This window comes from Leguminivora glycinivorella, chromosome 27 (genome assembly GCF_023078275.1).
Source record: "Leguminivora glycinivorella isolate SPB_JAAS2020 chromosome 27, LegGlyc_1.1, whole genome shotgun sequence".
In the NCBI taxonomy this organism is placed as follows: domain Eukaryota; kingdom Metazoa; phylum Arthropoda; class Insecta; order Lepidoptera; family Tortricidae; genus Leguminivora; species Leguminivora glycinivorella.
The window spans coordinates 1,810,262-1,835,004 of record NC_062997.1 but is presented as its reverse complement, the minus strand read 5'-3'; the positions used below and the strand labels follow the sequence as shown (position 1 = coordinate 1,835,004).

The window sequence follows — 24,743 nt, the reverse complement described above, 5'->3', positions numbered from 1 at the left end:
TAAATTATACTTGTACTTTTCTCTTAGATTGTCTCTTAATGACGATTTTTTAGCGAAATATTCGAAATTATTTTTAAGTACAAAGTTCTAAAACATAAATACCCGTAAGAGTGAGTAGACTTTTATCTTTAAATACATTCCGAACTGATTGTTCAGTACTCATACGGTATATAGTCCGGTTTCCTCACGATGTTTTCCTTCACCGAAAACCGACTTGCCAATCATTGCTCTGTATTATGTTTGAAACTCTTGTATCAGAACTTATGAACACACTATAGGTACCTACACTTCTATAAAACGTCATTTTATCGTGTTATGACAATTTGATTCGAAACCTTGCAATTTTCCACGCCTTTTGTTCACGTTTATGCGTTATTTAGACAGCTGAAAATTGAAAAATGTGTAAGTACTTAGTTATTTACGATAATGCGCTATTTTATGAGTCAGTTTTCGCTGCTATAAATTGCTAAACATTATTCAACTATTCGACAACTTGAGACTCTAGCCATATCAACGGAGAAATAAAGTAAAAATGTACTTTTGAGCGGTATACGAGACATATTTGCACTACTTTTGGTTCTTGTAAGAATTAAACTTAAGTAAATGTCTTAAGAATGTCACAACAGACCATCACGTTGTCGTTTAATTTAGTTAATTTTAGCTTTTGGACACTTAGAGACTTTATACATCTCTGAGATTTAGATTGTATTTTGTTTTAAAATAGATTCCTTACTTAAATGATTATGTCGCTTGATTAAGTTAATTTTAGTTTTTGGACACTTAGAGACCTTATACATCTCTGAGATTTTGATTATATTTTTTTTGTGAACTGGATTTGTTACTTTAATGATTGACAATTAGAGACTTGTACATCTCTTGAAATGTATAATTTAGCTGTTCATTTTCTGTATTTTCTTTTGTACGATTTGACAAAGGTTTTTAATTTTATAAATTTGAGTCTTGGAGACCCTGTATATCTCCATGGATTATTTGATTAAGTATAATATCTTTACTTGTAAAATTCAGTCTTTTACAACTCTAAAATTATTATAGATTTCTTTTTCTTTGTATCTGTTTGTGCTTTCTTTATGTATTAAGTATAGTTAGTTAATAATATGACATTTAGAGACTTTATACATCTCTAACTCTATATCAGTGTACAGCTACTTTGCTTATGATTAAAATTTTTAGTTGTTAATATTTCTATTAATTTAATTTGTTTAACTTTAATGAAGACTCTGTAACGTTGACATATCAAAGTGCCCCTATGGCCTATTTGTGGGAAATCTAAATCTGTTCATCTGTTCGGGAGCTACGATGCCACCGACAGACACACACAGGAAACAAAGACGTCGTTTTTGCGTCAGGGGTTAAAAAAGCACCATAATATGTACTGAAAAACTATTTTTGAATTATGAGCGATAGGCATATTTCACACTCAATAACAAATGTAAGCTTCGAAATAATGTCATGTCTATGTCATTAGGATGGATGAGAGGAGATTGACGAAGAAAGTATATGAAAAAGGAGTAGAAGGGTCAGTTGGTAGTGGAAGACCTAGGCGAACTTTTCTTGATCAAATCGGGGAAATATTGCAAAAAGGCCAGGTCAGAAGTACTCGAAACCGACGAGCGTGTATGAGAAACGTTATGAAAGTGTGTGAAGCGAAAGTGGTTTGTCAGGATCGTAGTAAATGGAAATCCGTGATCTCTGCCTACCCCTCTGGGAAACAGGCGTGATTGTATGTATGTATGTATGTATGTATGTCATGTCTATAAAAACGATAGCATATGCTATTGTCACGCTATAAGCTAATTTGTTAAAAGCGTATTGATTTTAGGACATTTATAACACACGGCAATGTGTACCTTACTGTCTGTGTTGGACATTATTGAACAATAATGCCTCTTTCAAGCTCGAGTAATAGTACATTACGATACAAGTGCGTAAAAAGGGAAGTTCGAAACGAGTGGCGATAGTTTAAAACACGACCGAAGGGAGTGTTTTAAATAGACACGAGTTAAGAATTTCCTTTTCGCACGTGTATCGTACGACGTTTTTCAGTACAGATGGCACTCTGAAGTTTCGACCTGGCATATAATGAACAACTTCTCGCACTAGTGCGTAAAAAAAACACCATCTGTAGTGAAAAATTTATTCTAACCTAACCTAACCACATAAATAAAATTTTGAAAAAACACCCGACCGCGACATAGTAACTAGACCGACTTTCATGAAACATGGCTAAGAACACTCTCGACTAACTTAGCTTTCAAAAAATAAACTAAATCTAAATCGGTTCATCCGTTCGGGAGCTACGAGGCCACAGACAGAAACACACACGGACAGACAGACTGACACGTCAGACTTATAACACCCTGTCGTTTTTGCGTCGGGGGTTAAAAATTAGAACATACAAACTATTATGTAGTGCGAAAAACTTTTTCTTTGTATTTTTCCGGAAACGTTCGTGTTTGTCATGCTAGTTCAGTGTCAATACGTCTTCTACTGAGACTGATTAAAATAGTACGTTCGTACGTTTATTTAATAACCTAACCACAAAATTAAAATTTTGAAAAACCCCCGACCGCGACATAGTAGACCGATTTTCATGAAACATGGCTAAGAACACTCCCGACTAACTCAGCTTTCAGACAAAAAAACTAAATCAAAATCGGTTCATCCGTTCGGGAGCTACGATGCCACAGACAGACACACACACAGACAGACAGACAGACAGACAGACACGTCAGACTTATAACACCCTGTCGTTTTTGCGTCGGGGGTTAAAAATTAGAACATACAAACTATTATGTAGTTAGTGCGAAAAACTTTTTCTTTGTATTTTTCCGGAAACGTTCGTATTTGTCATGATAGTTCAGTGTCAATACGTCTTCTACTGAGACTGATTTAAATAGTATGATATACGTTCATACGTTTAATTAATAACCACAAAATTAAAATTTTGAAAAAACCCCCGACCGCGACATAGTGGACCGATTTTCATGAAACATGGCTAAGAACACTACCGACTAACTCAGCTTTCAAACAAAAAAAAACTAAATCGAAATCGGTTCATCCGTTCGGGAGCTACGATGCCACAGACAGACACACACACAGACAGACAAACAGACAGACAGACAGACAGACACGTCAAACTTATAACACCCCGTCGTTTTTGCGTCGGGGGTTAAAAATACGAAGGAAAAGCTTTTTGCACTACATAATAGTTTGTATGTTCTAATTTTTAACCCCCGACGCAAAAACGACAGGGTGTTATAAGTCTGACGTGTCTGTCTGTCTGTCTGTCTGTCTGTCTGTCTGTCTGTCTGTCTGTCTGTCTGTCTGTCTGTTTGTCTGTCTGTGTGTATGTCTGTCTGTGGCATCGTAGCTCCCGAACGGATGAACCGATTTCGGTTTAGTTTTTTCTATGAAAGCTGAGTTAGTCGGGAGTGTTCTTAGCCATGTTTTATGAAAATCGGTCCATGTCGCGGTCGGGGTTTTTTTCAAAATTTTAATTTTGTGGTTAGTCTGTATTGTGCGATAAAGTTTATTTCTTCGAATTTGCTGACACCTACTGACATAATGTAAATTTATCAATTTCCGCTACCTGACGTTGTCTGGAAGAATCGCTCTTTAGCGATAAGACCGCCTGTTTACATTTGTTCGTGTTTCTTCCTTGTATTGTATTGTTGTATTTTATCATGGTGTGCAATAAAGAGTATTTGCATTATATTCTATTGTACTGTAATACGTTATCCATACTAATATTATAAATGAGAAAGTGTGTGTCTATTTGTTTGTCCGTCTTTCACGGCAAAACGGAGCGACGAATTGACGTGATTTTTTAAATGGATATAGTTGAAGGGATGGAGAGTGACATAGGTTACTTTTTGTCCCTTTCTAACGCAAGCGAAGCCGCGGGCAAATGCTAGTTACCAATAAATGATGTCTATGTCTATGTCTATCTGCGTGATACTATGCTACGCCAATAACATAATTTTCCCCTCACTAGCTCGGAAACACGTGTTTTGTCCTTTAATACCAGCGGGTAAAAACGCATTTTATCCACTAGTGGGTAAAGTAATTTGACCTTGAAAATAGTCAAATTAACTGCTTTAAAATTGATAAAAGTAGGTGAATCTAGTAATAAAGATGATTTACCACCTGTGGAACTACTGGAAGCAGTGATAAACGCATTTTTTGCGTTTGTAGTTTCCTCGCTATAGTGAGGGGGAAAAGTTTTGTGTTACACTCGGGTGCAAATGTATTTTACTTCTCGTGTTTTAAAAAACTCGCAAGTTCAGGATTCTATTCTCGAACCACTCGCTTCGCTCGTGGTTCAACTATAGAATCCTTTCACTTGCTCGTTTTTCAATTCCACACTCGGCGTTAAAATACAACTTTGCCCCCTTGTATAACAAATAACTATTAAATTCGAGAAAATTGTCCGCAAATCGTTAGCAACTACCCACTTTAGAAAATGCCGTTCAATTACTGTCATCCATATTATATAGGTATTGGCCTTTCTAAAAATAGATACCTTATTATCTATAAATCTACCTAACTTATACCTATAGTTTCGTTTTCTTTCAACCCCTTATTTGCCAAGAGTGGCGCTGAAGCTTTAGTAGTTTCATGTGTTCTGCCTACCCCTTTATGGGATACAGGCGTGATTGTATGTATGTATGTATGTATGTAACTTATACCTACCCTACCTATAGGATTCGTATACATATATATGTCGCAGTAAGATAGATAAAGCCGTTATATAGTTATAACCCTAGGAATATAATTATACGTCGTAACATAGTTAAACGAAAGCGATTAATTGCTATCTTACTAGGAATATAACTATAATACGTTACTAGTTTAGTCATATAGTTATATGACTGGATTCAGTTTAGTGAAATGATTGTAGGCAGGAGTGCGGCGGTGCGGCGGAGGTATAGTTATAACTCTAGGGATATAATTATATGCCGTAACATAGCTAAACAAAAGCGATTCATAACCATCTTACTAGGAATATAATTATAATACGTTACTAGTTTGTAGTTTAGTTGAGTATAATTATATCACTGGATTAAACTTAGCCTAGGGATATAATTATAATACGTCTCCAGTTAAGTAATATAGTTATATTACTGGATTAAGTTCAGTAGTATAATTGTAGCATTGTAGTGCGGGATTCGTTTGTTTAGTAACCAAACCTTGTGTACTATGTTCGATACAAAATAAACTTTGTTCTAACGTCAGTGACGGTGTTGTTATTCAAAATCGTCCCGCTATACGTATTATAAAACACTGATTTAAACTTTCACGATTTTTACACATATTTAAAATTGCAAACGGGACTTAATACATTGTAAATTAAGTCCCGCGCGAATAAGTCCCGTTTGCAATTTTAAATACTGTATTATAATTATATTCCTAGTAAGATGGTTATGAATCGCTTTTGTTTAGCTATGTTACGGCATATTATATCCCTAGGGTTTTATAACTATACCTCCGCCGCACCGTCGCACTCCTGCCTACAATCATTTCACTAAACTCAATCCAGTCATATAACTATATGACTAAACTAGTAACGTATTATAGTTATATTCCTAGTAAGATAGCAATTAATCGCTTTCGTTTAACTATGTTACGACGTATAATTATATTCCTAGGGTTATAACTATATAACGGCTTTATCTATCTTACTGCGACATATATACTGGTGTAACATTAGGAAACCGAAAAATTTTAACATCGTATTTCCTCATATAAGTGTGCCGTTCAGATTTGAGGAGTTCGGTTCTGACTATCGTCAGCAGTTCCACTGCACCAAATGTCACTGTTCTGGACGTAAGTGCATGCTGTTCTTATAAAAATACCAAAGACACTATAAGCGTGCCGTTCAGATTTGAGGAGTTTGGTTCTGGCCATCATCAGCAGTTCCACTGCACCAAATGTCACTGTTCTGGACGTAAGTGCATGCTGTTCCTTTAAAAACACAAAAATCACCATATGTATGCCTTTCAGATTTGAGGAGTTTCCTCGATTTCTCCAGGATCCCATCATCAGAACTGGGTTCTGAGAAAAATGGGACCAATCTGTATGCATATACATTCAATCTAAAAAAATATTTTCAAAATCGGTCTAGTAACGACGGAGATATCGAGGAACAAACATTAAAAAAAATAAAAAAATAAAAAAAAAACATACAGACGACTTGATAACCCCTTCCTTTGAGATTTGGAAGGCGGTTAATAATAAGCAAGTCACCGTTTTCAACTGGTATTTTAGTGACAAAATCCCGTATGCGAGATTCAAAAATCGCCCCACAGGACTAGGATAAGCAGCGTAATCTGGAAAATTTGCATAAACATTATAGCTCCAATTGTATGGGGACTTTCCAGAAATTTCGGGAATTTTTGATAATAATAATTACGAACTAACACATAAATACACCCAATTGCCGCTATTTACAATTCTACCACTAATAAAAATGTCACATTTTACCGCTCCGTCACGATGGCCATTATCTTTTTTGCTACGACTTGTCACGGTTGGCTGGACAGTAAAATGTTACGTCATAATAGAGAGTCATATCGCAAACAGCTGATTTTCTGCAATCGCGGCCTACCGCAATATCCAACAAATGTTCATAAATAACATTTATGTGACTGGTGAATATTGCATTAAAACAAGTTTTTATTTATTTATCGTATGGCATAGGTATGTCGTTTCTGTACTTTTAAATGTTTAAAAAGTCAGACTGCAGATATTCGATTGCAGTCGTCGACAGGATCTTAAGATCTGCCAATTCTCCGCTAAATTTGGTGATGGGACACTCAGAGACAATGTGGTGTACTGTCTGATCCGGGTCGCCACATTGGCATTCCACATTTTTCTTCTAATTACGTGGTGCTTTATTTCGTGCACTGCATAAAATATTTAATTTTAAGTACAGGAAACTAGTCTATTATGTACAGTTGCATTGCATGTACATAACTTTATCTAAATCTATATAAATAAGTTTTCTAAAACACGGACAGGTATTTAACTGGCATAGGAGCCTTTGGGCTCCAAAATTTGGAGATTTTGTTAACATTTTTAAATACCTAGAGATACAGATTATAGGTTTACTTATTCGGCTCTCATTGAATCGCGCGATTCAATTTCTACACCAAGGAATGCCAAAGACAATCGGTCTGCGTTGTTTCTGCTCGTCAATAAAGTTTGTTTGTAAACCGATTCTATTTACGAACAATCGGTTCGTTACGTGTTAACTATTCTTGGTTTTAAATACCAGTCATGTTGTTCTTGAGGAAAATTCTAGTCACAAAGGGCTGATACAGGATTGCAACTCGAATGGGAACTAAACTGCCAGTGCACACCAATCGAAACGTATCAGACCACACAGTTAAACTCGCCCGAAGGGAGTGTTTTAAATCAACACGAGTAAGGGCCCATTTAGACGGTACGAGAACTCGCATACGAGTTTTATTACATTGCGGCAGGGGCGGCTCACTCCGCGATTATATCGCCGCGCTACAAGTACATGTCAGCGGCCGCGAGTTCGCGGCCCATCCATTGGTGACGACCTTCGCGCGGCGCAATAAAATTCAATGTTGGCTGCTCGCGTGCGGTCCGTTTGTTAATGTAGGTAAGAATTTAGAATGGCGGCATTTTATGAACATCAAAGGAGTGAGCCTTCTGTACTTGTACTATTATATATTCTGTGATTGCGGTATTTGATGGCTGTGCAAATTTGTATTTAACCTCAACAACCCGCAATGTACTTAACTAAAATCACATGCGAGTTCGTAGTAGATATCTATCTCTATCGCTCTTGCGTATTAGCGCGACAGAGCCAGACTAGCTTTCGCGCGGTTCGTTTTCGTTTCGCGTCATATTATAGAAATGCCATGGCATTTCTGTGACGCCAAACGCCGCAAATTATGTGGTCAGGCTTTGTGGCGCCAATACGCAAGAGCGATAGAGATAGATAGCTACGAAAGAGATATTATCGTGAGCGTTTGTGCATTTGGCTAACGCACACAGGCCTTATGCATTTCCTCTCCTATACGCACAATACGCACATGTATATTGTACGACGTTTTTCAGTACACAGCGCTTGACCAGAAACGAACCACTTTGCGCACTAGTGCGAGCAAAAAGTGCTATTAACACAATAGTCATTTGTTTGTTTAGTTGTCGCGAGGGTATCAAGGCACGAAGGTTAAACAAACTTTGCCCCCGAGTGATCATAATAATTTTTCACCACACCAACACGAACAAAATACTAACTATATTAACCTAACCACAAAATTAAAATTTTGAAAAAACCCCCGACCGCGACATAATGGACCGATTTTCATGAAACATGGCTAAGAACACTCCCGACTAACTCAGCTTTCAGACAAAAAAAAAAAAAAATCTAAATCGGTTCATGCGTTCGGGAGCTACGATGCCACAGACAGACACACACACAGACAGACAGACAAACAGACAGACAGACAGACAGAAGGACGGACAGACAGACAGACAGACACGTCAAACTTATAACACCCCTTCGTTTATGCGTCGGGGGTTAAAAACATCTAATCTAACTAAATCAAATTCATCAAATCTGTTTATGATTCAAAACCATTATTTATAGGTAGGTAAAATCTACCAGCCAGCTTAAGAAATCAAGTTAAAATTTGTATGAAATTACTTTGCACTCTTGTTTATAAAATGCAATTTATTTGCTATCTGTTCTCGAATAGCAAAGAGAGCCTTTACCATGCACATGGTGTGGTGAAAAGTTAATTATGGTACTTCAGAAATCCCTCAGGAGAACGCTTTTTCCCTAACTGTCGGTCCGCGTGCTTGCAATTGCACATTTACTATGCGAGTGTTATAAAAATAGTATTAAATTGTTTAACATTATTAATATCCATAATGACTGTGATAAAAGCTTATGACATCAGTTATGACTATGTTTATATCCTAATACTTCAGTGTCCACATTAACCCAGTTCCAATGTAAATGAACTAACATGTAGTGAATGAACTGGAGTCATATACGATTCTCGCACGATGTCATATAAAATGCATGCCTCACGCCATGAAGGCATTTCTATAGGTACCTTCAGTTTACGCAAAGAGGATCGAGTATTATAGAGAGTTACTGTCAAATTAAAATGTGTAATCACAAACTTAAAACTTTTGAACCTCAGTTTTGACAATTTGGCCCATATTCTTAGCTTGATATGTGTTAGAATGTCAAATATCAATATTAGCGCCATCTAGCCGAGCGTCCCCCAAAGGTGTATCGCCATCTAGGTCACCGTACCTTTTTCTGTATGGACGCAAAAACGACGGGGTGTTATAAGTTTCACGTTGTCTGTCTGTGTGTGTGTCTGTTTGTGGCATCGTAGCTCCCGAATGGGCCCGCTCTTGGCCGGTTTTTTTATCTAGTAGGATCGAAACGGCTCGTGATTCTGAGTAGGAAAAACTAAGATCGTTTTTTGATAATATTGATATTTTAAATTTACCTATTTTGAAAAAAATCACAAAAGTAGAAAAAAAAGGTTTTTAATCAGAACTCTACACTGAGCGTTTTTATTCGAAAAACCTTAAATTTACCTATTTTGGAAAAAAAAAGGTTTTTAATCTTTTTTCGCGAAAATGCCCATTGACATTTTATCGGCCGGCATCAAATGTTTTTTTAAGTGGTCAACAACACCGAACGCTCTACTCTGAGGCCCATTTCTCAAAGCTACAAGTTAGGTACAATTTGCAAGTGGTAGTCACTGTCTAATATGACAAGTTGGAAAGAGACTTCCGCTTGTAACTTGTTTCAGTTTTGAAAAAACCGGCCAAGTGCGAGTTGTACTCGCGTTGCAAGGGTTCCGTACACTACAAGAAGGGCTTAAGCGCCTCCTTTTTAGTAGGAAGTAGGAACTTAAGTCATACATACAACATACATACATATAATCACGCCTGTATCCCATAGGGGGAGGCAGAGCACATGAACTACTAAGTTTCAGTGCCACTCTTGGCAAAAAGGCTTAAGTCATATTTGCGAATAATCGACATTTTGAACAAAACGAAACAGAAATGAGTTTATATGTAATATTCAAACGCGCTCACACAATTTCAAGAGATTTGGTAACTCCTTGCAGCGGCAGTGAGTGAAATTCGTTTTTTCTTTTAAGTCCGACTTACGCTTTACTGTTTATTTCTAATAGGTTTTCCTGTAATCTATATATTGAAAACTATCTCGCGTTAAATTACTTGAAAATTACTTAAAAATTTTTTTTTAATACTTATAAAAGCTCTTTCATTTGATATGTAACACAATATAGTTCTAGAAACTTTGATTTTTAATTTTCACTTTTACCCCCCAAAAGTGGCCCCTATAATTGAATTTTCTTAATTTAAATTACATGTTCGTCTTTGGGTCACAGGTTTACACATGTGTGCCCAATTTTAAGTTAATCGGTTCGGTAGTTTCGGAGAAAATTGGCTGTAACAACGTTTTTCCTTTTTGAGGTACGGAACCCTAAAAATGAGCCTCTGAGCGTCCACGCCTTACACTTACTAGTGTACATTTTTGTAAACTTACTAGTAAGTCCCATTCTATATATAGACGTATATATACGTCTGTGACGCACGACATACGTCATAACGTTAGTTTTTGATGATGGGTATATTTAGCGTGATAATAGTGGAAATTGGATTTAGGGCGGTTTATCTAGAACACTTTAGAATTACGATCGTGGTCCAACGTCTACCTATTCAAACTAAAAAAAAACAAATACTTTCAATCCGGAGGTCGCGGGTCCGAACCCCGGCTCGCACCAATGAGTTTTACGGAACTTATGAGCAAAATGTCATTTGATATTTGTCAGTCGTTTTTCGGCGAAGGATAACATCGTGAGGAAACCGGACTAATTCAAATAAGGTCTAGTTACGTAGTTACCCTTGTAACTTGTAGCTTCGAAAAATGGGCCCCTAGGGCTCGTTTCTCGAAAGGTACAAGCCTTGTATTACAAGTGCGCGAACTGTCAAATCGTATGGGTTGTCATGGAAACACACTTGTAATACAAGGCTTGTACCTTTCGAGAAACGGGCCCCTGCTCTTCCGTATTGGCGCGACTGCTTTTCGACGGGCGTCTAGCATCAACGATCGTCATTTTGACTAGACCGGCCCCATACAACCATTTCGATCGCAAAATCTTCAAATTAGTCACTAAATGTCAAATGTGACATAACACGTGGTAACGTCGTGCACATAATGCGCGGTCGTGATACAATAACAAAATGTAGTCGATGTATGCACGCATTACGGTAATACAATGTGTATAAATTTTGACTGTTGATGTCACTGTCAGAACGGTTTCTTACTTCACTTTATAAGTCGCTGTATGCACACATGACGGTAACAAAATGTGTACGAATTTGTGGCTGTCAATATCACTGTCAGGCGGTTTCTAACTACACTTTGTTAGTCGCCGTACGCACTCATTACGGTAACAAAATGTCAATATCACTGTCAGAAGAAGCCATTTTGTAAATCCAACAACGTATTCACTGCTTTCGGTCACGCGTGTACTCTAGGACCATTTTGCGACCAATTTTTGACTGTTTTTTACCTGATATTCCAGGTAAAAAAACAGTCCCAGCCTTAATACATATTTTAATAACTTTATTGGTTTTATAAGCATTATTTTTATTATTTCAGTATAGTATATGCACCGGAGCACTAAAAATTAAACAATCAATATAGTTACGTACACAAACAATGAGTAGTAAATATTATTATTGCTGGTTAAACCCGTTAAACTGACTTAAATTGATGGCGCGTTGATAATTTTAGACTTATTTTATGAAATCATTCGAGCAGTTTAATTACCCATGCTAATTAACCCACATTATAATACAAATGCAAATAATTAATATTTACCTTTTGCAGACTCTTACGCCATTACGTTTTAATGTCATATAGTTTTATTTATTTTTCATTCTGACGTCTCTGACAGTTCGCCATTTGAAAAGAAAGAAATGAACGAATGATTTTGGAAAAACAGTCGCCAAACGGTAACAATTTATGCACGGGTAGTGCACAGTTCTGTGACCAATTGTGCCTGTTACCAATCGTCCCCATTTGGGTAGCCTCGACTAAACGACGACCATACTGCGACTAAGAATTGAGACACGAACATCTGTGTGCACGCAAAATATCCCGATTTGCGTAGGAACGACGACCGAAAATGGTTATATGGGGCAGGCACGCTAAGGAACTTGCAATAGACACATTTTCGTGTCGTACTTTATGAAGCGTAGACGTTTGGCATCTTGGTTAGGCCGGGTGCCTAACATACATACAAAATGAAATATTGGCCATGAAACTGAGACATTAAATACTAGCTCAGTCAGCAATACATGCGTATGTCTAAAATTACGTTATTACATTTCAATAAAACATAGATTGCCTGATAAACTTTTAATAAGATATTTCCTATAATATTCATACGTAAACCTAATTAGGAAAGGGGTTCATCGAAATGTCACAACCATAATATACAAATAACCAGTGGCCGCCATATTGAATTATTAAAACTATATCGATTTTTCTGCCCAAGCGACATGGACATGTATATCATAATAATGTGCATGTTATATCATTTGGAGGGTTTTGTTTCACTTAACTAAATTGTTTTATTTTTATGATGACAAGCTACTTTAAGTTCAGAATACCTATTGTCCCGGATCTGTAAGCTCACATTTTTGACACATTTGTTTTGAAGTATGTCGCGATGTGGCTAAGACGTATCGTTCGCCAAATCTAACGATTAATTTCGAATTGGTTGAAATTGGTTGAATCGATTGAATGAATTCATTGATAAATTCGCCATGCACTTTTGCAGCTGATGTACAAGGAGGCGCTTAATAGTTATTTGTTATACAAGGGGGCAAAGTTGTATTTTAACGCCGAGTGTGGAATTGAAAAACGAGCAAGTGAAAGGATTCTAAAGTTGAACCACAAGCGAAGCGAGTGGTTCGAGAATAGAATCCTGAACTTGCGAGTTTTTTAACACACGAGAAGTAAAATACATTTGCACCCGAGTGTAACACAAAACTTTTCCCCTCACTGTAGCGAGGAATCTACAACGCAAAAAATGCGTTTATCACTGCTTCTAGTAGTTCCACAGGTGGTAAATCATCTTTATTACCAGATTCACCTACTTTTATCAATTTTAAAGCAGTTAATTTGACTTTATTCAAGGTCAAATTACTTTACCCACTTGTGGATAAAATGCGTTTTTACCCGCTGGTATTAAAGGACAAAACACGTGTTCCCGAGCTAGTGAGGAGAAAACAAATATACGATTTCTATCAACTTACTCAGTTAACTTAAGTGAAGTGTAATGAAATATAGTTGACTAATTGTCAAAGACTATCCAACACTGAAAAGTCAGCACTTATAGTTTAGTCTATGGTGTCCTAATTGACAGATTAAAGTCGACGAGTAGAAAAAAGTATTTTTGAAATACTTATAAAAACTCTTTCATTTGATATGTACTTAACACAATATAGCTCTAGAAACTTTGATTATTAATTTTCACTTTTACCCCCCAAAAGTGGCCCCTATAATTAAATTTTCTTAATTTAAATTACATGTCCGTCTTTGGGTCACAGATTTACATATGCGTGCCAAATTTCAAGTTAATCGGTTCAGTAGTAGTTTCGCACGAAGAAAATTGGCTGTGACGACTTAATGATAAAATGGACATCGTGACAGACGCACGAAGGATAGCCTATAACGGGCCATCAAATATATGGGTTCCGCACTTTTAACCACAAAATTAAAATTTTGAAAAAACCCCCGACCGCGACCTAGTGGACCGATTTTCATGAAACATGGCTAAGAACACTCCCGACTAACTCAGCTTTCAGACAAAAAAAAACTAAGTCAAAATCGGTTCATCCGTTCGGGAGCTACGATGCCACAGACAGACACACACACAGATAGACAGACAGACAAACAGACAGACAGACAGACAGACAGACACGTCAAACTTATAACACCCCGTCGTTTTTGCGTCGGGGGTTAATAAAAGAGACACGACGACGACGATATTGATAGCGTTACGCTATCAAAACGCTTTATGTGTGGCGGAGGCTTTAATGAATAAAGAACCCGATCCGATACCAGACCGTGTTATATTTAGACCAATAATTATTAAATGACTATGTACATTATTTATTGGACTAGAGACGCCTACGCGTCAAATGTAGGCGTTTGGTATACATACGTACATTGGAAGTATATCCCCCACCCATCACCCCCCTTTTTAACCCCCGACGCTAAAACGACGGGGTGTTATAAGTTTGACGTGTCTGTCTGTCTGTCTGACTGTCTGTCTGTTTTTGCTGTGTAGGTACTTAACACCGCAAAAGGGAGTGTACAAGTTTCTAATGGGTTGGCAACGCGTATGTGACACTTCTTGAGTTGCAGCCGTCCATAGGTTACGGAGACCGCTTCCCATCAGGACGACCGTATGCTTGTTTGTCACCGACGTAGTATAAAAAATTAAAATTTTGAAAAAACCCCCGACCGCGACATAGTTGACCGATTTTTACGAAACATGGCTAAGAACACTCCCGACTAACTCAGCTTTCAAACAAAAGAAACTAAATCGAAATCCGTTCATCCGTTCGGGAGCTACAATGCCACAAACAGACACACACACACAGACAGACAGACAAACAGACAGTCAGACAAACAGACAGTCAGACAAACAGACAGACAGACCGTCGTTTTTGCGTCGGGGGTTAAGAAAATCTCAAGAAGGCTTATGTTGCGGTCAGATAGCAAATTAAGTATTAGGTATCGGTCAAGCTTTTAGTAATCGATTCAGAATAAGGTTACAAGACTGACCTACATGGATGGATGGCAGATCAATATGCATACGGCACCGTAGATAACGTAGGCGGAAACACGTGGACATACGTTGTTACGTTTAATCTATAATTAGTTTTATAGTTCGTCATCAAAACCTTAAGAGGATGCGGTAGCGAAAATGCTTAAATGAAAAGGAGCCCCCCTTTCAACTTGGGAATTTTAGTTAAATATACAAGTGTTATTACTTATTAACTAGATTTATCGAAAAATAAAACCGGCCAAGTGCGAGTCGGGCTCGTGCACAAAGGGTTCCGTAGCAGCAAATATAATAAACCAATAACTTAACCAAAATTACAGTTAAATCAACCTATCTCAAAAACTATAAGAGATACTTTGATCAAACCAAAAATCGTTGAAAGAGTTAATTAGCATGCATCACCTCTATTTTTTTTATAATTTTATACCCCGTAGTTATAAAAATAGAGGGGGGGGACATACTTTTTACGACTTTGAGAGCTGATATCTCAAAAACCGTTCACTTTAAGAAAAATGTTTTTTAGAAAACTTTATATCATTTTAAAAGACCTTTCCATTGATACCCCACACGGGTATGTACATCGAAAAAAAAATTTTCATCCCTCAGTTACATGTATGGGGAGCCCCACCCCCAATTCTTTTTTTTACTATTTAGTGTCATAATTTTGTAGCGGTTCATACAACACATATTCCCATCAAATTTCATCACTGTAGTACTTATAGTTTCCGAGTAAATCGGCTGTGACAGACGGACAGACGGACAGACGGACAGACGGACAGACGGACATGACGAAACTATAAGGGTTCCGTTTTTGCCATTTTGGCTACGGAACCCTAAAAATTGTCCATTAAGAACAACTCAGTCAAAAGATATTTCAAAAAAATCTTTAAAATCGAGGTTCCGCTCTCGACTCTTTCCTCCTTCAAAACTTAATCAATCGGAACGAAATTTGACAATCTGAATAACAATGAAATAATCTATGTCGGACCGTTCAGATTTTTTGGTTAATTGTTACCAATCTTGAGTATCACATCTTTTTTTGCGCCACAATGAAAAAGGCCGTTTTTGGAAATTTTTGATTGGCTCTAGAGTCTTTAAAAAGCAGAATATCAAATAACCACAAAATTAAAATTTTGAAAAAACCCCCGACCGCGACATAGTGGACCGATTTTCATGAAACATGGCTAAGAACACTCCCGACTAACTCAGCTTTCAAACAAAAAAAACTAAATCGAAATCGGTTCACCCGTTCGGGAGCTACGGTGCCACAGACAGACACACACACAGACAAACAGACAGACAGACAGACAGACAGACAGACAGACAGACAGACAGACAGACAGACAGACAGACAGACACGTCAAACTTATAACACCCCGTCGTTTTTTTGCGTCGGGGGTTAAAAAATCAAAACGATCCGACACAGATAAAAATAATAACAATCTGTGTTGAAAAAATCATTGCTCTATCTTCAAAAACCAGGGAGGAAATAGTCGAGAGCGTTTGTATGGAGAATTGACCCCTACCGTATCGTCTTAAGGGTGAAGCTATATCTGTATGAACGTAATTTCTACCAATTTCGGTGATTCCGCGTATAGCATAGAGGAATAAGTAAGGGAAGAGTTGTAACTCCATACATCAGTAAATGCGGGTTATTTGTATAGGCAAGTTATAGTGACGTCTAGCGACAATCACGCGTCAAATAGCGTGAATTATCAGTACCACTACTCGATACTAGGTGGCAACAGACATCCTTCCTACATCCGATATCGGATCGTATATTGTCAAAACGCTCTGCAAGTCCGTAGATGTTTATACGTGAGCCGTATGTTCGTTTACCATCATTAACTACCGGCAGCCCTAATCGTAATGGGTCTAGAAATGAATAGTTTCCTGTGATTATTCGATAGTAATTACAGTCTGATGCGTCGTCTAATCGGAGTAATCATCGCTTTTGAACGAATACAAACCGTAGCAAATACTCAAAACTTCAACTAGCATGACTTGCAATGGGTTGACGACGTTAAAAACACCATCTTTGAAAAATTTTATTTTTAGAAAAACATATTTGTTCGCCAACTGTACAAACACTTTTTGTACTTTCTAACGCGTGCAATGTAAATGTAATACTTTTATTATACATACTAAAAATCATACTCATGAAAAAATATCTGTAGTAAAATCACACAAATAGTTACGCTCTACAAAGAGGATTCGAACCCGGGACCGCGGCGCCATCGCCACTGGCCAGACCGTCGTCAAACTTTGCTATCGGTTATTTTAGTAGAGAGGCTGATTTGCTTAGTAGGAAGCAAATTCCCTTTCAACCTAAAAGCTAGGTATAAGCTTCTAGGTAAACGCTAAAAGTTTATTTTGTTTGTTCTAGAAAACCATGGAAAATGGGCACGACATCGAACCCGAGTTCACTGTCAAGAAGCTCGCCAGCCTGCTGGAGCGAGCCCCTCGGCTGGGAAGAGAGAAAGGCTTCAGAAAAGAGACGGAAGGCTTCGGGAAAGAGACGAAAGATCGGGTCACGTATGAGAGCGAACGGCTGACCAGTCACAGCGAAGCGTCTTCGAGAAGAAATAGCGATGATGGGGGGAGAGCGAGGAAAGAGGGTCTTAGAGGAGGTAAGAGTTAATATATCGAGAGTAAGAAGCTAAATAGTCATAGCGAAGCGTCTTCTAGGAGGAACAGTAATGGGAGAGCGGGAGAAAAGAGGGGTTTAGGAGGAGAGGTTAGAGTTATATACGAGAGAGAATGGTTGACGAGTCGTCGAAGCGTCTTCGAGAAGTAGCGATGATGGAGGGAGGGCGAGAAAAGAGGGGCTTAGAGGAGGTAAGTTAATATATCGATAGTAAGGCTTTCTAGCGAAGGGTCTTCTAGGAGGAACAGTTATGATGGGAGGTTGAGGAAAAATAATTTAGAGGATGGGAGAGGTCAAAGTAGAAAGTGAATTGACGAGTCATAGCGAGGCGTCTTCGAGAAGGAATAGCGATTATGGGGGGAGGGCCAGAAAGGTGTGCCTCAGGGGAAGTAAGAAAAAGGCAAAAGGTACTCGTGGTTTATATGCGTGATGAGAACCAGACAACAGTCTACCTACTCTTGTGCTTAGTTCCTTCATGGAGCTTGCTCATAATTTTAATGACACAATTTGTTATTGAGCACTTAATAATAATAAACGATTATCTGATCTTTTGGTTGAAGATTGATCGGAACTGGCTGTGTGAATTCAAATTTGACCGTTCAATTATCCATGGCATGTCATTTTTAACACCCGAATCAAAAACGACGGGGTGTTATAAGTTTGACGTGTCTGTCTTGTGTGTGTATCTGTCTGTGGCATCGTAGCTTTCGAACGGATGAATTGATTTCGATTTTGTTTTGAAAGCTGAATTAGTCGGGGGTGTTCTTAGCTATGTTTGATGAAAATCGGTCCACAATGTCGAGGGTTTTTTCAATATTTAAATTTTGTATCGTGGTTATGCTTACAGATGGCACTGCCTCTGAACCGCCTACCGCCAACGTGACCAGTCTCAACGCTTGGAACGACCTGGCCAGTTCCACATCCACCACCAGGACGGAACTCAGCTCCGATGGCACGGCGGAAGACCAGGTAACACATACGAAGCAGAAAGGCAAAGGCAGATAAAGTTTTGTACGGAGGGTTAGGGGGGGGGGGGATTGGGACGAACGTCACAGTCACCTGGTCAAATTCTAGGCTCAACCCTGGCATGATGAGAACAAAAGATCACGTGATCAAATTATACGTAAATAAATAAATAAATATTATAGGACGTTCTTACACAGATTGACCGAGTCCCACGGTAAGCTTAGGAAGGCTTGTGTTGTGGGTACTCAGACAACGATATATACAATAATATACAAATACTTATATACATAGAAAACATCCAAAAACTCGAGAACAAATATCTGTGCTCATCACACAAATAAATGCCCTTACCGGGATTCGAACCTGGGACCGCGGCGCAGCAGGCAGGGTCACTACACGCCAGACCGGTCGTCAAAATTGTAGCAGTGCTCTCTGGGATTTTAAGATATATGAATATATTGTACCTACCTATCGAATTTTGGCTGACACCGCCTACAAAGAAATTCTATTCCAGGCAATGTAATGTATAGTACAGTCGCATGCAGAAAGTTGTGATAGCCACGGTGACACCTCTCCACCTCTGTAAACGAATTATGTACTTTGTAGGGGGACATCTTTCGGTCTCTGACTCTAACGGCTCAGCCACGACATTGATCTAAGCGCGACAGCGGTGAGCGGCGGCCATACATTGGAGCGAGACACAGCGATGGGACTTTTCATTCGCACGTATGGCTACCGCTCACCGCTGTCGCGCTTAGACTAATGTCGTGACTGGGCCGTAAACATAAATTACTTAGAGTAGACGCAAAGGCTGAATGATCTAACCTAAGCATTTGTTTTCCACCAGACTAACCTACAGCCTCCAGGATCGGCTCTCCCAGGCACACCCATGCACATCAAGGACCCATGGAGGTCTGCAGACAACCTCGCCCCTGAATCCGCCTTCGGAACTTCGCTGGCAGACATCATGGAAAGCCCTGCCAATAAGGTAACACACACTCTTTTCGGTGAAGGAAAACATCGTGAGGAAACCAGACTTTTTTTATTATTATAAACTGGCCAGTGATTGACCTTAGTCGCACCTGATGGAAAGTGACGTCAAGGCCGAGGTTGTAGCTCACTGGTTCAGTAATAGCCTATTCACTCTTGACTTGAATTCACCCAGATTGTATTCGCCCGGGAATACAGATGAGGGGAGCATGTTCCATTCCTTAGCAGTTCGCATTAGGAAAGAAGAGGCAAACCTCTTCGTGCGAATGAAAGGTAGGTCGACAACGTAAGGGTGAAACCGCTAGACTAGTACCAATACTTAAGGTCTAGTTACCCATCGGGTTGGAAGGTCAGATTGCTGTCGCCGTAAAAACTAATTCCTACGTCAAATCTACGCAGAAATGTAATCTATCTTTATCGCTCTTGCGTATTGGCGCGACTCAGACGTTCGGCGTCGCAGTAATGCCATTCGGCTTCGGGGCCTGTCACCGCATACATCAAAGTAACAGTGCCCTCTTGTCATATATGTATTTCTGGGTACGTACCCGAATGCCACAAACGCTCACGAAACGCTCACGAAACGAATCGCTCGTAGATATCTATCTCTATCGCTCTTGCGCATAGGCGCGACAGAGCGAGACTATAACGACTTAACTTCTTTCGCGGCGTTTCGTTTTCGTTTCGCGTCGTAGAAATGCCATTCGGAACAGGATAACTGTTCAGGGTTTTCGTTAAGGTCATATTTAGGGGGTTTTCTGTATGGAAAAAGGCTTTGCCCATACAGTTATTTAGATATAGATATTAGGTTAGGTTGTCTATTTTTTGGCGATCCTGAAAAGTTACGCGTTTCCGAGAAAAACAATATTATGACTAATGAAAATATGGATAAAAGTAATGACTTTTAAAACTTTATGGGAACCAATAGAGAGTATAGAGACCCTTTCTCAACACATGTTGTAAACTTTGTACAGCGGTCTCAGTGGCGACATCTGTGCTAATCTTTCCTCATTAAAACTACCCTGTCACCAAGCTTCTCCCTAATAGGCCGTTATGGACTGTCAATCTGTCCTCTATAATGATTTCCCGTCACCTGCCCGGTTCCGCGGGAACAAACAGCTGTTTCGTGGCCAAGGCCGAGAATACGAGCACACTGTGCTTTATTGGTTTTTCAAGTTCTTTTTCTATGTATAAGTTGTTTATGAGAAGAACCGAAGCTCAAAATAATATAGAGTACTATCGTATACAGTATGGCCAATTGGCCGCTCCCGCTCCCCGCTGAAAGTGTCGCCCACCCCCTCTCGGTTACCTCACAGTTGTCAAAAACGCGAACAGTCGACCTGTCATATTTCACTCATACAAGCATAGTACGCGTTCACCTACACGAGCTTAGACTGTGTGCTAGGAACGCGCCTCTTTCATATATTTGATCGCCAGTGTCCGAGGTGTGATCGAAGTGTGTATGGAAATGTCAGTGGAAGATTCAGGGGGAAAACTGAGCGAATTTTTCTCGACCAAATCGAGATGTTTTTTTTAAATTATTAATTCGATTTTTATTAGATTTATTTACATGAATAAATCTACATAATATAGAAATTAATACCACCTAATAATAATCACAAAATTTAATAAGAAGCGCTGATGGCCCAGTCCCAGTGCTAAGAGCGTGCGACTTTCATTCCTGAGGTTGCGGTTCAGCTTAGTCGTACCTCGTAGGTACCCCACTAGCGCTATACTTTATGGAACAATGAACAGGATGTGTGGATGTCAAACAAATTCACGTTGCGCATCTCTGGTGGAAAGGCACCCTTAATACCTCTCGTTCATATAATAGTACATTGTGCAACAAGGGGAGGAAGTTGAATATTACTAACGAGAGTAAGTTAAATCGCGACGGCTTGCCGGAGCGATTTAAAGACTCGAGTTAGTAATATTCATACTCCCCGAGTTACACAATGTTTTTCATCACACTCGCAATGTAAAAAATATGTAAATAGATGTAAAAAAGTTAAGTACGGTACAAGAAATTTCATTATTCCCTTGGGAGAACGATTTTTCTATAAGTCACGCTCCACCTGCGTGCAATAGTACATTTAAAGTGCGGGTGTGATGAAAAATATATTAAAAAACCTAGAGACTTACTTAACAGTAAAAGATAGTAATTAAGTTGGCAATCATATAAGCCCTATTTAAAACACTGTACAAACATCAAAGAAAATACAGAAAATTTCCATAAATATTTAATCAAAAAGTTTCTAGAATACTTTTCCACTTGGCTTCGCATAAAACCCAGCTTTATGACTTTGAGATAGAAGTGTAAATCGCATATTTATGAACCCTTGGCGCTTTTGATTTGTCGACAAGACGCCCACGATGGTAACAGATGTTACAATTCACGTCGACAATGTAATGTTACCTGAGTATTTTCACTTTCAACTTTAACTGTTAACCTTATTCTGAGATCAAGAAATGGCACACTCAAATTAGGACAGGATTGACACTGCAACCACCTAATATGTACCTTTAAACGACCAATTCTTGTAGGTAGCAGTGGCGAAGCGTCGATATAACTCGATTCCCAACGGGTTCCCTAAAATTCTCTAGTATCTGTAGAAGTTCATACAAAACAGATGCCAAAAACCCCTCCAGCTTTACCAAATTTTCACGCCCCGCCACTGGTAGGTAGATAGGTATAACTACTTAGCTTTTGCCCGCGGCCTCGCTCGCGTTAATTTCGAAAATTGTGGAATGCTCCATACATACTTCCACCACTCATTTTAGGGAAGGGGGGGGTTAGAAAGAGACAAAAAGTAGCCTATGTCGCTCTGCATCTATTCAACTATTTCCACTTAAAAAATTACGTCAATTCGTCGCTACATTTTGCCGTGAAAGACGGACAAACAAACAGACACACACACCTTCCCATTTATACTATTACTAGCTTTATCCCGCGGCTTCGCTCGAGTTAGAAAAAGACAAAAAGTAGCCAATGTCACTCTCCATCCCTTCAACTACCTCCACTTAAAAAATCACGTCAATTCGTCGCTCCGTTTTGCCGTGAAAGACGGACAAACAAACAGACACACACACATTTTATAATATTAATATATTAACACGTAAGGGTAAATAACCAGTACCTGGGCGACTTCTATATCGTGTTTTTTACCCCCGACGCAAAAACGACGGGGTGTTATATTATAAGTTTGACGTGTCTGTCTGTCTGTGTTTCTATCTGTGGCATCGTAGCTAACGATCTGATGATCCGATTTCAATTTTTTTTTTGTTTGAAAGCTGAGTTAGTCGGGAGTGTTCTTAGCCATGTTTCATAAAAATCGGTACACTATGTCGCGCTCGGGGATTTTTTTAAATTTTAATTTTGTGGTTATCTCCACAGATCCCGTTAAGAGAAGACATAAAATCAGTATCGTCCGAGAGTCCCGAAGACAGACGGCCTCGTTTAGGTTGGCGTCTCGTTCGCAACGTGACCACGGCAGCCGGCGCCTTCAGTCCTAAAGGAACGCCGACTGCGCTACCGGGGACGCCACTGCCAATACAAGTAAATAATTAAACCGCCACACATAAAGCGTTTTGATAGAGTAGCGTTAGCGGAGCGCAATGATGGCAGTGCGCCGGACGAACGCTGGCGTTCCGCTCGCAATACGCGCTCAATAGTTCCCGCCGGCGTCCGCTGGGCGCAACGCCAGCGTTCGTCGGCGCACCGCTATCAATGCGCTCCGCTAACGCTCCACCTACGCTCTCAAAACGCGCATGTGTGGCCTTTCATGATGTGATATGAGGCAACCTAACAATTTTAACAGCGTATTCTTGAACTTATTTGAAGACAAATGTTACATGGACTTTTCTGGATTTCGTCCTAGTTTCTGAATTATTAACTATTAAAAAAATAAAGCTTATTTTGTCTACAAAAATGCGTAGTTAAAATCTTCAGGTTCCACGTGCAATCTTCAGGTACCTTGTATCTTGTATGTGGGAAAACCAACTTTTTCAACATCCAAATTATAAAGAAATCAATTATTTTTGTAGTCGGTACCAGCCTTGTTCCTCGCCTTGCCTGTTTGCATACGCAGGCTGGCCCCGACTCCAAAAATAATTGATTTCTTTATAATTTGGATGTTAAGATTATTGCAATCCGATAAGAAATCTGAATTCAAAGGTTTATTTTTTTTATTTTTTAGTTTTTCCGTGTTTTCTAACGCGCTTATTTTTGAAGGCGGTTTTTTTTTTAAGTTTATTTATTTATTGATTTTTAGTGATCCCTATTGATATTATAAGTATCAGTCCGAATTTGTGTACAGTAGTGAAAGAATTATCCTTTAACTCCTAAACGTTGAGGAGTTGACCTTCCATCATCAGCTCAGCCACATAAAATTATTACCATCAGGCGTAAATACTGGTGTACCTTTGAAAAATACACTAAAATAATAAACTAAAAACATATGTGCCTAGAACGTTTGAAGAGTTCCCTCGATTTCTCCAAGATTCCATCATCAGACCCCGACTTGGTGCCAATGGGACAATCTCGGGGTTATACCTGATCGATTGAAAAAAAAATTTTGAAAATCGGTCCATGATTCTCGGAGATATCGAGTAACATACATAAAAAAAAAAAAACATTCAGTCGAATTGAGAACCTCCTCCTTTTTTGAAGTCGGTTAAAAAGATCCGGTTGTGGGAGTTCGACCCGCTGTGTTAACAATTCTCACCATTTTAAATAAATAAGTACTGTAAACTCTAATCTGACCTTTTTCCACAGTCGAAACCAGAAAGCAAGAACACGGACTACTCAAAAGACAACCGAAAATCATCACTGCCGTTCTATCCCAATGAGAAGGATGAAATTATTGGAGAGACCAGTCCTGAGGTAAACTTTCTCATTGATACTAGATTAGCATTCCGTAAACTGTGTCATTAGGTCATGCCACGAGCACTCCCTATAATATTTTTGCGGCCTTTTTAACCCCCGACGCAAAAACAACGGGGTGTTATATAAGATTGACATGTCTGTGACAAGACAAACAGACAGACAGACACGTCAAACTTATAACACCCCGTCGTTTTTGCGACGGGGGCTAAAAAATTGAATACAAAATCTAAATGTTGAAAAACCCCCCGATATTAAGTAGTGGACCGATTTCCCTAAAACATGGTTAAGAACACTTCCAACTAATTCAACTTTCAAACAAAAAGAACTAAATCTAAAT

General features: G+C 38.9%; 1 protein-coding gene across 1 annotated transcript in view; it reads left to right on the top strand.

The window, feature by feature from the left end:
- LOC125240256 (anoctamin-4) overlaps nt 1-24,743 on the top strand; it is a 52,450-nt gene that overhangs the window by 6,246 nt on the left and 21,461 nt on the right. The window contains exons 2-6 of the mRNA XM_048148102.1: nt 17,308-17,551; nt 18,416-18,537; nt 19,382-19,522; nt 22,916-23,077; nt 24,296-24,403. Coding sequence (XP_048004059.1) covers nt 17,314-17,551; nt 18,416-18,537; nt 19,382-19,522; nt 22,916-23,077; nt 24,296-24,403 — 771 coding nt within the window. The 5' untranslated portion in view covers nt 17,308-17,313. The remainder of the gene's footprint in view (nt 1-17,307; nt 17,552-18,415; nt 18,538-19,381; nt 19,523-22,915; nt 23,078-24,295; nt 24,404-24,743) is intronic.